The sequence below is a fragment of the Salminus brasiliensis genome, chromosome 21, assembly GCF_030463535.1.
Source record: "Salminus brasiliensis chromosome 21, fSalBra1.hap2, whole genome shotgun sequence".
Taxonomy (NCBI): Eukaryota; Metazoa; Chordata; class Actinopteri; order Characiformes; family Bryconidae; genus Salminus; species Salminus brasiliensis.
The window spans coordinates 9,354,662-9,372,463 of NC_132898.1; the positions used below are offsets into that span (position 1 = coordinate 9,354,662).

General features: G+C 40.3%; 1 protein-coding gene across 3 annotated transcripts in view; it reads left to right on the forward strand.

The window, feature by feature from the left end:
* The first annotated feature begins 3,950 nt into the window (after positions 1-3,950).
* The window catches only part of chd5 (chromodomain helicase DNA binding protein 5), a 68,030-nt gene continuing 54,178 nt past the window's right edge, over positions 3,951-17,802 (forward strand). For 2 of the 3 annotated variants that reach the window (XM_072666479.1, XM_072666480.1), the window contains exon 1: positions 3,951-4,648. In XM_072666479.1, coding sequence (XP_072522580.1) covers positions 4,582-4,648 — 67 coding nt within the window. In that variant the 5' untranslated portion in view covers positions 3,951-4,581. The remainder of the gene's footprint in view (positions 4,649-17,802) is intronic. The other variant, XM_072666478.1, reaches the window with a different exon arrangement.

Genomic DNA, 17,802 nt, shown 5'->3' on the forward strand with positions numbered 1-17,802 from the left:
TGAAGCTTTGATGTTAACTGAATGCGGAGGACAACTTTTGCTGTGCAGTGTACACTGTACAGTGACAAATACGTGCACCTTTACCTTTTTTACCTTTACCTACTGGCACCACGCCCAGTGCTAGGTGTGAAGCCCCCAGCATTGTAGAACTAGAATGATTGATTGTCTAATGCTTTTTAAGATTGAGGTTGTGTGGTAATAGTCCACCATACTGACCTCACCAATGCTCTTGTTGCTGATTGCAATCAAATCCTCACAGCAGTGTCCCAAAATCTTGAAAAAAGACTTTCCTGGACAGTAGAGACCGTTACTCCATCAAAAGCAGAATAAACTCTTTTTAATACTCTTGATTTTGGAAGAAACAATGAGCTGATGTCCCAATACTTTTGTTCATATAATGTATAAGAAATTATACATTTCACTATCAAATCTCTGATCATTTGGTAAGGTAAGCTTTTAAAAACTATTTTATTTATACATGATTAATGGCAATTAACCCACTGAGACCAAGGTTGCATTTGCAGTGGGGTAATGTAAAGCAGATGTTACACATTTATAATAAATGTTTCAAATGGTTCAACTGACAATAGTTTAATAATAAATAAGATGTGAAACATTAAGATCAATCAAATTAAGTAAAACAAGAAAACTTAATCACTACTTTATCGTACCAAGCTTTTAAAAAGTAGTCACGGGTTTTGTATAATTAGTGAAAACTGAGATGCAAAAAGGGCTACGCTGTATAATACTTAGAATGAGGATTTTGTAATGAATATCTACAAATCCTTTTTCTGAAGTGATCAAATCTTAAGAAAGACAACATGGGATATGTCTGAAGCGGAGGGCAACTGCCCCAATGTCTTGCTGCCTTTACTGTTTCATAAGGCAGAACCTTCGAAGGCAGCAACACGGACACCAACAACTACTTTCGCCTGGTGGCGTAATCAAAATCATTAAGACATAAAAAGCTAACATTGTGCTTATACACTGACTGCCCGTGCTCTCTCCAGGTGGACAGATGGCTTTCTCGCTCCCCACATCACTTCAGTGTGATGCTGGCTGGCAGAGGGGGGTCTGCTGAGCGATGCATCAGAGCTGGGTACCCGGCATTTTCCTCAGGGCGCGTTGGTTGCCCTGTGACAATGCTTTGGTGGCAGGTGGAAAAGAGGCGGTTTCTGGTTGTGCATGTGTTCGTCCTTACCCTCCCAGTGTATTGGGTACAAATTATTATTATTATTATTATAATGTATGTATACTCTGCATTTCTGACCAATAAGCGGGAAATCATTTGAGTACAGACCTGCCTCTGTCATTCTTTGAGTTCCCCCAGCTGGCTGCAGGATCGGGAAGGACAGCTCTAGTACTGAGGTCGAACCAGAACCAGACTATCAACAGACGGTTCTAACAACAACAACAATCAATCATGTTACATAATTGTAAATATAATAAAGAATAATAATTAAATATGTTAAATAATGTCACATACCGTGCATTTGTACAGATTGAGCTCTCGTGACGATTCATAAGGCAGTGAAGGACACATCTACGCTGCCTTCGCAAGGTGGTAGATAGCTAGCTAAGTTGAAGCTAGCTACTTTAGCAGGCAGTATTTTATACAAACATTTAATTCGGACATGACCAACCACCTTCCTGCCTTCGAGTACTGACTGAGTAGGCAGCATTTATTCGGTTTCAGACACACCTGAATCCTGAAATACCTGAAACACTGAGTAAACGTCTGTAGCTAAATAGCTAGCTAGCTACTTTTAACTATTTAAGCTAAAAAACTATTTATTTATAGCTTAGCTATTTAGCTACTTTTATACAACAGTTCAGAAAAACGATTAAAAGAGAAATACACAAATTGAGTCGTGAACGTACAGTGTAATATGTTTAAATGTTATCTAGCATTTCCTTCCGCCAAATTATTCAAATTATTATTATATGCTCAGTTCACTGACTGCACACCCTGCGGTCCCTTTCTGTTGTTGTGTGTTTTGTTTGAATCGTTTTAGTTCATTTTGGGTCATTATTGTTTTCTTGTGCTCTGGGCATTTAAGTTACTTCTTGGTTTATTATGACTGATAGCAGCGGCGTTCAGCGGAGCGCTACAGTGAACGTGCTACAGCCAAACGATTCTCAAATCAGCTTGCGCTGCTAACGGTTGAGAAAATTACGCAAATCGGCTTGAGAATGAACTGTTGTATAAAATAGATCTACGCTTATTGCGCACACCACCTGTACGTGCATGCATAGTTACCGGAACTACCTGAAGTAGCAACACCTTTTTTTGGTGTTATTTGAACCAAAGGCCACCAATTATTAATGCAACAGTTTTATTGCATACTTGTAGCACAATTCATGCAATAAATGTGCTACAAAAGGTCTTTTAGCAATACCTTATCCCAAAGAAGCATTTTTAGTTCCATGAAGAACCATGTTTGTGAAGAGACGTATGAGTGTGAAGGTTCTTCACCACCTTAGACGTTCTTCTCATAGCATTTTGTAAACTCTGTTACCAAAATGGTTATTTATGGAACCAAATGTGCTTCTGAAATACTGACTCCCCCCCCCCCAACAACACACCCGTTGCAGCCAACAGGAGCCTGGCATGACTGGAAATATCTGCTCGTGGGCGTGCTAAGGACTTTTAGTCCAGTCAGCTGGACTTGTGCTTTATGTTTGATACGTGTCTAAATGAAATGCAGAAACCTCCTCAGATGGTAGATCATACTGCAGTCATTACCTGGTTTACCTGGTGGTCCAGAAGACCCTTCAGACTGGCAGTCAGTAATCAAGAGTATTAAAAAGAGTTTAAGCTGCTTTTGTTGGATTAACAGTCTATACTGTCCAGGGAAGCCTTTTTTTTTTAAGATTTTGGAGCTTTGCTGTGAGGATTTGATTGCATTCAGCAACGCCCAACAAACACCAAACAACAAATTGCAAACACCCAACCTCATCCCAAAAGGTTTGAATGAAGCACCATTATTCCAGCTTTCCATGCCTAGCATGTTTATGTGCTACAGAGAGTCCTATTCTATTGGCAATACTTCTCTACAGGGAGGATAAGCTGTGTGTGTGCATTTGCACATCTATGTCAGCAATGGGTGCAACTTAAAGTAGCTGAATGCATTCATTAGAAGGGGTGTCCACAAACATTTGGACATCCTTTCTCTTCTCTTTCCTCGTCTCACTTTTCCCCCCAAACTCTCCGTCCCTTCTCCCTCTTCCTTCTATTTTTCCCGCTCCAGCACTCCTGTCTCCCTTTTCTTATTTATTGTCTTTTACCGTTTTCTTTCTCCTTCTATTTCTTTTTTTACTTTTCATTCTTTCCTTTCCTTTCCTATCACATCTATCTTTTCTTTCTTTCTTCTTTCCCTCCTCCTCCTTCTCCCTCCCTCCTTTTTTAATTCCCTCTCCAGTCTTTTTCCCTTCTCTTCCCTGTTTTTCCTTCCTCTTTTTGTTCCCTATACATCTTTTATTACCTCTCTCTCTCTCTCTTTCTCTGTCTGTCTCTCTCTCTCTCTCCCTCTCCCTCCCTCCCTCTCTTTGTTTCGGGCTGCGCTGCCGTCACCTTGACAACGGCGCTCGTGACTCTCCGGTGGTCCTGAACGCGCGAGCCGATTATACCCCGCGCTAACCGGCGCTTTAATTGGCCGCGTTTTGCATCTGTTGCATCGAGACGGACGGCGTTACCGCCACCCCTCCCCCACCTAGTCTTTTTTGTTTAATCATTTTACAACACGAGCTTCTTACTTTCAAATATGAGCGTCCTCGCGCCGCTCAGACACCTGTAAACCAACCAAAACACACACACACACACACGCACGCGGCACTTTCTCCCGGTCTGCGTGTCTCGTGCAGAGGGGAAAACCGGGCGCATGTGATGCAAACAAAGACGAGCAGTGTGTGCCCCCCCCCCCCCATCCCTCCGTCTCCCTCTCGCTCGTGCGGGTCGGTCTGGCTGTTGCAGAGATGTTGCTCGTGCACGGCGACGGCAAGCACGCGACGGCGCCGCAACGACACCGAGAGAACTTTCCTCCACGTTTCCCCCCCACGTAAGCTCCAGAATGCGCGAGCTTGGTGCAAGAGAGTGTGTGCAGTGTGTGTGTGCGCGCGCGCGTGTACTAGTCCAACTGGTTACTAAGGGAAAGCACTACTAACTAGTCGTGCCCCATCATTATGGGATGGATCGCCATGGCAACCGACCAGACGTCACAAGCTGGGCATGTGTGTTCCATTTTTGGCTCTTTCTTATTTTCAGAGCGGAGGATTTGGATGGAGGAGGGAAAGAGGTTTTTTGGGGCGGCTTCGATATAGGGCAGCCATCTTTTCCTTTTTCTCTTTTTCCTCTTTTCCATCTTCTTCTTCTCCTCCTTTTTGGGGGGGTGCCAAGTGTTTACTCAAACCCCTCACCTTCGCTGGACGTCCTTTCCTCCTCCTCTTCTTCATTGAAAGGCGTTGCATCGCTGGCTGCTGCTGCTCTGAAGGGGTTAAGTTTCCACGACTTTAGTGCTCTGGCTTGGATGTGATTTTTTTTTTCCTCCCCCCCCTTTTTTTTCTCTGGGTAATGCAGTAAAGATGCCCGGATCGCTGAGCAATGAAGAAGAGGGGCAAGACGATTTGGATTTTGAAGACGACATAGCAGGTGAGGGGAGTAGCCTAAAGTGGCAAAGGGAGGAGGAGGAGGTGGGGAGTTTCTCTGTCCTTCTGAGCTGAGCTGCTAAAGCTGCTACGCCTTAGCTGAATGCAGGGAAAAGGGCTTGACCGTGCTACACTGCTGGAGACTTGAGAGAAGGAGGGGGGGGGGCAACCTGGCTAAACGATGGGGCTGCTCTCTTTCAGTCCTCAGACAGGACGCTTTTAGCCCAGATTAGGGTTTGCCCTCGTCCACGTCTCTGGGCTTTGGTCTGGTGGAAGATCCCTTGTCTTAGTGCCCCCTCTGCTTCTGTCTGATTCAGACTGGCATCAGCCAGACGCAGTTTTTCCTTGCATATGAATTAGCTTCCATGCACACCATTTTGGATCCCTGTCTGATATTATTCTGCGCATAAAACAGATGTGCTTCTTGTGATATCCAAGGTTTTCATTCTTTTATGTAGACTTATTTTGTATGTGTGTACCAGCCAAGCCATTAAGCAGTCATGCATGATAAGCTTTTCTGATGGAGTTGACAATGTGTACTCCCTTGCTTGAAATGTAGTGCTGCCTCCAATAGCCACGTGTGACATCCCTGGCTTCACTATCTCTGTGGTCAACTTTGGAGGGGTGGGAAGGGGGGCTTCCAGCATGAACACACTTCTGTCCTCTCTCCCAGTCTTCAGGTGTTTTCCTGTGCTCAGAATGCTCACATCAGGGATGTCCTGAAAGATCACTATCAGAGCTGATCCAGGTATATTTGGTATCACCAATATTAAGCCCCAGTATTAATTTTTTTTCATTTCCAGATGTTAACAAGTCCTTGTGGATAGGGTCCAGATCCAGATGTAAACGCACTCAAAATGATTTTAATCCACATTCCAATACATTGACACAGAACACTTCAGGGTGTGCTCAGAGACACATTTTAACCAGATGATATACCTAGTCATGAACATGTGACAGCCGAAACCCCTCAAGCGCTCCTGGACTGCCGCCAGTTAGCAGGGGCATCACTGCTCCCCAGTTCAGTTCCTGAAGTGAGTTTCACAGGCATGTTTGATATCTGACGTGTGTCTCTTTCATTTACAATTGAAGATGCTTGGCTATCTCATCCTCATTTTGTCTTTATGGACTAAAGTAAGTCATACTGTGTTCTAAACCACATCGATGAGTTCTGACTGGGTCGAGAGACGTCTCAGGCTGATGGGGACAGACTAAGTAAAGTGTTTTTGGCAACATTTTGCCAAGCATCTCCCATTGTAAAGTAAACAAGCAAACATTTTATACCAAACACGTCTTAGCTGTTTGATTGCATCTGGGGTCGGTATTTAATCATGTTAATTAAAACTTTTAATTAGCTAATTAGATTCTTTATTTCTCTAGCCTACTTTGCTACCCATTACGACAAGCTAGTTAGCCTTAATACAATGGCGGTTTGGTTAACCTTATCTTTTCCCCATAGTTTGTCACAGTCTGACTGCAGTATGTAAAGTTTTAACACAGTGTTTAAAGACAAGAAAATGAAGAAGACCACGTTGCACACTTGGCATTAAACAAGCCTGGGATACAAATACAGCGTATTCACAACTTTATGAAATTATTTTACCTTAGCATTTTAAAGCACTTGAGGGACTAGCATATCTTGTAGGGGCATCTGCTAATATATATATATATATATAGAGAGAGAGAGAGAGAGAGACAGGAGTAGCAAGGATATAGACTGCTGAAGCTGTTATTTTAAGTTTAAAATGCCACATAATGTTGCTTTCACATGTTATAATGCATTAATCTGACATGTACAATTTAATTACTGTACTCTTATATTAGAAAGTGTGCAGTCTGGACAATGTGTTAATTTAATAGTACTTGACTTGCTTTTGCACAAAATATGTAATTATGTAATTGAGATCCTGTGCTTTAATCACAATTTTGACATTTGTTAATGACTCAAAACCAAATGGAAATCATACCAATGGAAAAAGAACATAATTAATACACAACAAGCAGCTGGCTTTTGTTGCATGTAAGTATCAGATATCAGTTATTAGGTTAAGAGACATAAGCAAGAGTACAACATGTGATGACCAACCCTGGTGTCGTCTTCTTTAAACGTGTGCTGCACTATAATACTGTACTTGACTCTGGATCAGGAGACTCAATATTAAAATCAGAAACAGTAATGTATTCATGGCCTATTTCCAGGTAAAACACAGCTGAGCTTGCTGAGCATTTCACTTGGTGATGGATAAGGGGAGTAAAAAAAATGAAATTATTGTTTAAGATTATTTTTCCCACCAGCTGGTGCATGGTGACTTCACTAAAAAGAAGGAGATCTTTCATAACTGGGCATGGAGCATCACATTTTGAAGGAAGATTATGGAAAATGAAGAATTCTGGCTAAACAACAGGATATGTCTTTCTTACGCTGATAATAATTTTGGACTGCTTTTTTATGATTTTGGACGTGTGAGCTTTCACACGACTGCATTTTACATAATATTTCCCCTGTAAGATGCATCTCCTCGACTCCCTTTAAAGGTGGCTCCATACCAAGCCAGGTTCTTTTCCGATTTTTCCCTGAAATAACTCTTCTAATGCTGCATTTTTTACATTGCCTTTGAATGGAGGGAGTTCTCTGTAGCTCTTAAACAAGGCTCATCAATCTCACAGTCAGATCAGTCTCACCTCCCCAGGGTGCTAGTGCCATGCTCGGGAGATGTGATGAAGTGGCTTTATAGCTGGGCCCCAGCCACAGCTGCCTGCTTTTTATACCACCATGGCACTTGGCTCAATAAAATCGATACATTCATAGTTTTTCACCTTCAGCCAGCTATTGGTTCTGTGAATTAATTGGAAGTCAGAAGATCCACCCGCAACAGTTTTTTAGCCTCATATTATTTTTCTGTAGGTAAAATGCAGTTACTATCATGTGATTATATGATTGAGGCTTGGGAGGCTGGAGCCAGTCCAGTCAGTCTGAGCAGCATGAAAGGAGTAGTGCAGATTGCTGTATATGAAAGCTATGCGGCTAAGGATCCGGCTTCATTGATTTCAGAAAATGCTGCCCAATCCTGGTGAAGGTTATTCTGATTGTTGTGCAAGCCAGAATACCTTCTTCACATTCCGAGCACATCTTGCATAATTCCAATATGAAAAGAGCATTGAGAAATAACCATGTGAGTATTTTTAAGGTGCATTGCTTTCAAGTTTCTGTGGCATATTTAAAAAAATTAAATTGAAAAATATAGCTGGAATAGTTTTTCCAGTGCTGGAATGTTCATTCGGATTGCTGGAATGCTTTGCCTGTGTCCCATTTCTGGCTGTATCAGAGTATTAAGACAAAGGAAGCTAAAATGTATTACTCACTTATGATTCACTTGCAGCCTTGATTTTCTTCCTGGATACTCCACTCAGTTTTGTACATTTGCTACTGAATCAGCTTCTGTTTTCTCTGTTTAATAGAATAAATTAATGGTAGGGGAGTGTGAATTAGTAGTCCCATTCCCATGCCCATATCTCCTATATTGTGTAATGCACATCTAAAATGTACTATACAATATACAATAACTGTACAACCATTAAGCACAGAGCAGTAAAGACAAGTCAGATAGAATATATTGTACACTCTTAGCCATAAGTATAGTACTAAAAGGGATATTTGACTCTCTAACAGTAGCAGGACCCCTATGCAACCATGATGGAGAACTATCATTGAACCTATGCAAATAAGAATTCAAATAGCTTTTGAGTTGTCAAGGTTCTAGATAATGAACCATTGCTTTTGTAAAAGTGTCCTTGTAGAACTATTAGCTGCTTTATGTAATGGTTATGTTATTGTATTAAATGAATCGTGTTTTGCATTTATTTACTGTACCTACAGCTAACCCCTCCATTTGTCACAAATAACCCCGCCTATGGGGTAAGTTGTAACATTTGCTGGGTTGTGCACAAACCAAATTGTTGATGCTGGAAGTAAATGGAAAAGTTCACATTTGTATTTGTCAGTGACCATAGAAAAGCATGGACATCTTAATGTTTCTCAAAAGTAAAGCCATTACAGGTCTATGTGTTGCTCTACCCATCCCCATCTGTTTCAGTAACAAAACAGGCCATTTTCCCTCATTTGTCCCCTCCAAACTGTCTTCCCATCTCCAGAGTCTTATCCCAACAGTTCGTTTTCCCTGTGCTAATATTGGCACATTTTTATTTTCCATCTTAGTTGCAAAAAGAGCTGAGCTCCGGTGCTTTAATTTGATGGAAATGTAAATCGCACTTTTACTGTTAAAACATGTGTATCCAGTGGAACAATTCGCTTTTAGGCTGCGCTGTAAACTCAATGAAGGCGGTCTGACACTTTGTTCTGGGAGGGGCAGGTCTACCAAATGAGTAGGCATGTCTGTCTCCACCTCTCTGGTCTTTCCTGCCCAGACTCTGGTTGCAAATTTGACAACATGGCGGGCAATTTTGGCTTCATTTCTAATATATGTAAAGGGATGGAACGGTGACATTCATGTTTTATGCAAATCATTACAAATGTACGAATCTTTCTCAATTATTTGAAAAAAAAAGACAATTACAAATAAAAAATATAAAAAAAAATATTTAAACATGTCTGATCATTTAACATCAGGGCCCAAACTGTGTGCCTTATGCTCCAGTAACTGTAGGACTAAGTGTAGGTTTTGCTGGCTGGAGTTGGCTGCATGCTCCAAACTCTGCCAAGCACATGACCACCACCCTCAGCCGGGGGGATAAAGTGATCAGTGATGCGTGCCCTCAATAACTGAAGACTTAAAGAAGATGAATAGGTGCTCTGTAAACATAAAAAATGGAGCAGGGGGGGTGTTATGGGGGCATGACATTTTCTTCAGGTTTAGCTAGATATCTTTAATCAGGTACACCTTTAAAAAGGGTGTAAAGAGTTTTAAAGGGTTCTTTAGTAAAGCCAATGGTTCTTTAAGACTCAAAGAACCACCCTTTTTGCTATGAGCATAGCTTTCGGCTAAACCAACCTGCTGTTCAGTTAACATTCTTGCAGCAGAGCAGAGTAGAGCAGGAGACGAATGGAGCAGCACCACAAAAGCTGACTCTCCAAACATCCAGGTGTTTTAGAATAGAAGGGCATTATTACAATAACGTATATGTCCAAATGTTTGTGGACACCCCGTCTAATGAATGCATTCAGTTACTTTAACTTGCACCTGACACAGTGTGTCTGTCTAGTCCTTGTAGAGAAGTATTGGCAATAGAATCTGACTCACTGGAGCAGATAACCATGAACCTATTGGAAAGCTGTCCCTGGACAGTAGACACAGTTACCCCAAGAAAATTAGGATAGTACCCTTGAATGAACAGGTGGCCCAATACTTTTGTCCATATTGCATGCTATTGTTATCATGATAAATTACATGGCACTATGCTTTTCTAAACATATTGTGGATATTGACAGTACTTACAGAACACTGTACTAGAGATCTCAAGTTTGATCCATGGTAACATCCATCTGTGCCCGGGAGTCCAGTAGAGCATAATTGGCCTCGCTTTTCCTCCCATCACTCAGCTTCATACTAACCAACGTGGGCATCTGTTAGCTGATCTAACAGAATTAGCAGTTAGCGTTGTCCTCCAAGTGTGTTGAGCTGTCCAGTGCCATTGTGTTCAAAAAGATGCAGTGGTGCCTAATGTGTCTCAGAGGAAGAATGCACTAGCCTTTACCTTCCCAGCACTAGTAGCACTATGCGTTAGACTAGCAGGTGGAATTGACCCTGTGTGACGTGGCACAGCTGTCTACGATTCTGCCCTGTATTTGTTAGACTGTGATTTTAAATTGCTATGTTGCTTGGAATCAATAGACCACAAATTAGTCCTCTTTACTTAAATGCAATAAAGCACAATATGTCAACTGTCGATTAAAAGTGTTAAGTAGTAGTTAATAAACGTGTTGTGGTATTTTCTGAAGAGCAAGATACACAGCAAGTCTGTCCTACCCATCGGTCCAGAGCTTCAGTAGTTATAACCCTAATGTTTTTCCAAGTACAGATTTTAAATCTACAAACATTTTTAAATACATTCTTGTAGCATTTGGTTAAAACTATTATTATTATTTTACCAACAAAAGCCATTTTTAACAATAAATGACACTTTTCCTGTTCCACACTTGGCTGGTGCACCCCCTATTGGTTGAAGATTGAGTTTTGTTTTGTTTGTAAAGTCTCATTATACTATTTATTATACTTTATACTTTCTGTACGTAAATTAACATGTCCAAATCAAAAGTTGTAACCTTCACTGCCCACACACTTCCTTTATGCTGACGGTAATGCTACCCCCTTAACACAGCAAGGCTTATTACACGCTAAGGTGCATTATTATTGTAATAACACTTTTAGGCTGTCTAAAGGGGGATATTATTGCTTGTAATACTGTATATATTCCCAAAAACACAGTATAGATTTTTAATGTATAGTTTACATGTAAAGATTGGTGGTAGACTTCAGATCTTACTGTTCTAATTATGTTCTAATAAAAAAAACGTTTTCTTTTGTTTTACTCAGATTTTATGCATTTGGTGGTGTTTTTTTTATACTACATATACATTTTTCCTAAAAATGCCAGGTGTGGAGTGAAGATTTATAAAGCCCTCTCAGCATTGAGCTGTGGAGCAGTGAAACTGTGTTCTCTGGAATGATGGATGGTGCTCCATCCAATACTTTTGCGATGAGTTGGGGAGTTAGGGATAAGGTGGGGTGGTGATCATCCAACATCCTGATGTCGCTAAATGCAAATAGATCAAATAGATACAGCAATATTGCAAAATCTAGGAAAAAGCCTTCCCTGGACAGTAGAGACAGTTACTCCAACAAAAGCAGGATCAACTCTATTTTAATACCCTTGATTTGGGAAGAAACAACTAATAACAATAATACCTATTTTGTATGTTTTGTTGCGATAAATGAGCATTTTCTGCCATTCAGGCACATTTTCAGTTATGTGCAGAAAATGCAGAAAAAAGAAACTAATGTCATCAAAAGAAAGACATCCATTTTGGAGCATTTCTATAGTTTCATGTTCATGTAAAGAACAAGTGGCAGACTCAATTTATGTAAAAAAGCAAAAAACACCAAAAATACTGTTTTTGCATGACAGCGATAATTTGCAATGGCAGCATCATGGTCAAAATAACCACGTTTTGCCAAAACACTATTTATTTGACCTGATTTTACCTGAAATTAGTGCACAGACAATATTTTAGGCCAAATTTCATGCCCAAACTTTCAGACCTATCTTGTAGAAGTCGTGCTTGTTCGTGACCCTTTAACTATTTTATGAAGCGTAATTACACATAAACTGGTTAAAAAGTACTTATGATTTCAGTGAATGTTTGCTCAGTATCTTGTTATTTCAATAGATGATAAAATAATGAGCATTACTTGTTCTGCATTTAAGTGATCCATTCAGCTATAATCTTCAGTATGAAGATTTGATAGATGAAGCTGATCAAATTTCTCTAAAAAAAAAAAGGTAGAGCAAGCATCACATGAACACACTCTCTACTATTTAAGATGAGCTTAAAACTGCAAACGCTGCAAAGCTTTATAAACTCTGAGCCTGGGTCAATATAAGCTGATCACCCTTAACTTACTGGGAAATAACTAGTCACTGCAGACAGTGTTTGAGGTGATTTTCAGTGACAGGAAACACATGCTGTATTTCCAATGTAATCGTGCTAAAATCGTGCATTCATTCGGTTATCGCTTGTATGCATTGCATTGCTAACATTAATGCTTCGAAACTTGCTGAACCAGAGTGGTTCCCCTCTAAAGGCCCGAGCATACCGACCAAACATTCTGACACAAACCCCAACATCCTGATGTTGGCAGTTGCTCTAGAATGTCCTTAAAAATAACCGTTGGTGGCACACTGGTCAAAGACCACTGAACAAAGCGCAGGTCTTTATTAGTAGAAAAATGGAGAATGATGAAGACTTGTATGTTTTAAGCCCTATTTAGACAAGATTAAGTTGACATCGGGGTCCTGAGGTAATTCTCTCCTCTGTAAGTTTATTCCCGTACGGATCAACCATGTCTGTTTTTTCTCCTTAGTCCTCTGGGAAAATTGCAAGCTGAATTACCTACTGTTTTCCACTGAACTCAGCGATGGTATGATAATTCTAGACCTGTCCGGATTCACATATCTGTATTTTTTTCCAGACAGACGTCGCCTCACGTGAAAAAAAAGTGTTTGGCCGCTGCACCACACCATATTTAGGCTGTATTTGAGTGCCTGTATCAGGGCTCCTCCAGTGGGTATTAAAAACTTTCCAAATCACTAAATAAAAAAACTGGAAAATGAAGACAAACCTGGTTGTATCTTTTTCACGCGGCTTGCACCGGAGCAGCACCACTAGGTTTTTAAAAAACGTTAGCTTCACCTCATATAAGATGGCAAAACTCCAGTAATGCAACTGAAAAAACAGCGAAAAACAAGCTAAACAGCGGCATCCGAGCTGGTCGCTATCATTACCAGGAAAACGTGAGCTGAGTTTTAGTCGGTACGTAGCGAACAAACACAAACAGCCATGGCACACCAACCCAACTTTCATGTTTGTTTGTGTATCTGAAATAAGCTCAAACCAAAAAGGTGGCTTGTACGCTGGGGAAAGTTTCAGTTGCATGCCACAGCAGCACTAGCGCGATCACCTGAGGAGAAAACACACAGGTGCTATTCTGGACGATGAACCGACAAAAAACCCACTGTAACTGTTGTCTGTTCATTCTTATTAACGCTTTGTACACCCGTTGTTCTTGTAGATGCAGAATGCACATGTTATTAAAATGTTATATTCTTCCGCCTGCTATTTTGGAGAAATTATTAAGGACAGAGTCTGGGTTTTTACATTGCTTGACAGTGCCAGTGTGTGTACACTTTTGGCTCACTGCATTGCTGACTGTCATGCTAGAGTTCCCAGTTTAAACCTACAGTTTTTTATGTAAACCCTTACTTGGTTTCTGGCTGGATTATACAATGTTTCAGTGGTTAAATTGTTCAGTGTAACATTTTGGAGGAAAAATAATCATTTGCATTAATTGACCAATCAATGAAATACTCAATAGATAAATCGATAGACAAATAGTCATTAGCGGCAGCAAAAAACTTGTGCTCAACCCCTCTGCTGAATGCTCTCAGGTACTTTAAATTGCACCCATTACTGACATAGATGTGCAAATGCACACACACATAGCTTGTCTAGTCCCCTTAGACAAGTACTGCCAATAGAATAGGACTCTCTGGAGCAGGTAAGCATGAACCTTATGACTAAAGGGGTGTAGAGCATTGAGCTGTGGAGCAGTGGAACTGAAAATTTGAATCGAGCATCGTATCAAAGGATACTCATTAAGCTTGGGTGGGGTCCAGATCCTGACTGGGACATCTCTAATTTCAATAGTCTCTCCTATTCCAGTTTGTTTTGGAAGGTTGTCCTATTGTACTGATCTGAGGCCAGGATTTGGAGGTGTTGGTGTGTGAGGGGATAGGGGAGTGGGGGGGGGGTGTATTTGTCCTCATGCTGCTGTTTGTCCTTGCTTTATGACTCTCGTTTCAGTGAGGTTTTCTCTTTCATTGTCTTGTGCGCTTCTGAAATTGAAAGATTATCAGTAGCTTTTCCGTGCCAGCGGAAGGCATCTCTCTGATTGGTGGGCGCTATTTTTGGATGCCGCACCATAAAAGCACACACCCCTTCTTAGCTAGAGATTGTGCGCATAATGTTTGCATTAACACAAGTGTTTATCAGACCCTGGGTATGGGTGACACGGTTGTCATGGTGATTTGTGATAGGTAATGGATTTATAATTGCAGCAGTTGCTTGCATAATTTGCTGGCCGCAGTCTGTAATTGCGAGGTATGAATTATTTTACCTTCAGTTCGAATTGAAATTGTCGCAGTGAAAGACCCAGTCAGCAGTTGGTAAACTTGGAGCTAATCTAGGACAGCTTTGGTGCTGTTACCCAAAATAGATTTTGCTCTGAATTAACATTTAATGCCTGGACGGGGGTTTTAAATGATTAGCCAGAATTAAAACAACCTTATATTGTCCGTCCTCTGAGCAGGTAATGAGGCATTGTCTTGAGTTTTATATCAAGGTATTTTGGGTATTGAAGTTCATTTAGACACCAGTATTTCTTCACTCACATTGAAAAACCTTGTAACTCCCTATTGGTTGTTTTTGTTGTTTTCATCCCATTTGAAAACTAGTGTTGGATGATGTTGGTGATAAACGTAGTGGAATCATATCAGAACTGGCAGAAAGTATGTGTTGGCATGGGATATTTAATGTTGCTCATCTTCTGTGCAGATATCTGGATTTTGCTGCATTCATTACCCTTCATAAATGATTAGAAATGAAAAATAGATTATGCTAATCCAGGTACATTTTTGCATTTTATAAAATGTTTCTATATTGCCTGATGTGTACCTAGCAGCAATAAAAAAACAAAACTTAAAAACAAACCACATAGCACCACAATACTAGGGCTGCACAATATATGATATCAGAATTATTCATTGCAATGTGCACGTGTGCAAAAGTCACGTAGTAGGACATGCAGTTAAGTCAAATGTCAAATGTCATGCTACGTCTTTTTTGCTGGTTGATACCAAAGGAAGATTTGTGCTGTTCTCATTTTCAATGACATATCTACCATAGGCAGATCAATATCAGTTTCATTTATTTTACTCCAATCTTGATTGATTCATCGTTAATATCATGCCATGTTGTATCATTGACTTCTGGTGATGTTTGGTGAAAATATTACGAAATGACAATTTCTGTGTTCGTCAAAATAAGTGAAACGAGAGTAATATAACATTATACCAAATTATGATGTTTATAATGACACAATCACAGAGTGAGGTGCTCTTTGTAAATGCAGCAAACATGTCGAAAGTGTGGAAGCATTTTTAGTGTGAGAGAATGACCCAATAATGGCAGTTTGTGTATGTTTAATTTATGCAATGGTTTTAGTAGCAAAGTAGCAAAATCATGAAATCATGAAAACCTGTGAAAAACTGTGTTCAGTACTTCGGCCAAATGTTTCAGGCAATGTTAATGCAATACAAGAGGTAGTCTCCAGTGGCTGGACTTGGGAGGGGGTGGGGAAATTCATTAAGCACATAGATAAAAAGTAATTATTTAGGATCAAGCTCTTTCTGACTTATTCTCACCCATCCCTCTTTTTGGTTGGTTCTCTTTTTGTATTTCTGTATACCTTAATTACAGTTTAATCTGTCAGGTTTGAACTTTTTTTTTGCTTTTAATTCATACATTTTATGTTTTTTAAACATAATAAACTAAAAGAACAGCACTTGGGTCACATTTAATTCTTTAGTATTTTTGCTTGAAACTAGCCCATTGTATTTTCCCAGTCATCTTGAATGTGAGTCTGCGTACAGCACAGTGCACAGCTACAAAAAGCACTCAATAAATAAAGGTTGGGTTGGGTTGATTTGTCACTCTGTTGGGTGGAAACAGAACTTATCCTTAAACAGTATTCCTACATTCTTGGGAATCCAGTCCCAGGTGTGATGATGAGGGGAGAATCCCCAGCACACTTTCCCTTCACATTAATAGCCACTATTAACACTTTATCTCCATACGTGGCCTGTCAAAGGCCTAATGCGTTTTCCCGTAAATGCTCTCCTGGCCATGAATCTCTGCTCTAATGGAGTACAGAAGAAGCCCTTGCTGGAAGGTCAGAGCTGCTTGCTGCCTATGCTAGATCTCAGCTACCATTGCTGCCAAGCTTAGTTTGAGTTAAGGCGGCTTTGTGCCAAGGTCCTCCATGCTGGTGGTGGCGTAGACAATGCCAGGGTCTTTTTTTAGAGGTCCCGGTGTTCCACTGGCGTATGGCACACAGCGTGTTGGCCTACCATGCCTGAAACTTTGGTATTGTCCTCATAGCGGGTAAGGAATTCTTGTTCTGGAGGACCGGAGTTCAACAAACACTGATGATTTGCCTGCTCAAGCAGACTTGGTGAACAGATTGACTAACTGAGTTCAATCAGGTGTTTTTAGTATCAGTTTCTATAATGATTATAATGATAATACTGTTTTATGGTGTGTTTAATATCTTATAATCCAGCCTGACACACCTCCCAGACCAATCAGCTCCCAGCACCTTTAAAATACTGCAGACAAGTCACTGTGTGTAGGGGTACACACTGATATCTGTTGTTTTTGGTCTTCTAATGTGAGATAGCTGGTTTATATTGGGTGAATGTTCTGTGATTTGGGTTTCTATAGAGTGTGTGTTTTAGCATTAGCGTTAGCCTTCACTTGTTTTGAAAGTACTCAACCATGCTGGTTTAAAAGCAAAGAAAAGTGAGCGGTTCTAGTTTTGTATAGGTACAGATATTATGGTCTGTTTTCATGTTTCACTGTAAAATGGTTCCACACTGCAGACTCTAAACTCTTTTATTTACCTTATTGTAAATTGTGCGTTAATGGTGCCTTGAGGACGCCAGATGGCGCTCTGAACACTGTGGTTAAAACAGTGATTAGTTAGAGGGCTAATCACAGTAACGATGAATAGATAATGTATTAGACACCTCTTAAGGCTCAATAAGTCGTTTACCAGATGGTGCAATGTTAAGTGGAGTGAGGTATATATAATAAGAGGTTATATCCCTTCTTGGTAAATCAATACCATGACCTAGAGTGATGTACAGTGCATCCGGAAAGTATTCACAGCGCTTCACTTTTTCCACATTTTGTTAGGTTACAGCCTTATTCCAAATTGTATTAAATTAATCTCTTTCCTCAAAATTCTACACAAAATACCCCATTATGACCATGTGAAAAAAGTTTTCTTGAGAGTTCTGAAAATTTATTAAAAATAAAAAACTAAGAAATCATATTTACATAAGTATTCACAGCCTTCGCCATGAAGCTCAAAATTGAGCTCAGGTGCATCCTGTTTCCACTGATCATCCTTGAGATGTTTCTACAGCTTAAATGGAGTCCCCCTGTGGTAAATCCAGTTGATTGGACATGATTTGGAAAGGCACACACCTGTCTATATAAGGTCCCACAGTTGACTGCATGTCAGAGCGCAAACACCAAGCATGAAGTCAAAGGAATTGTCTGTAGACCTCCGAGACAAAATA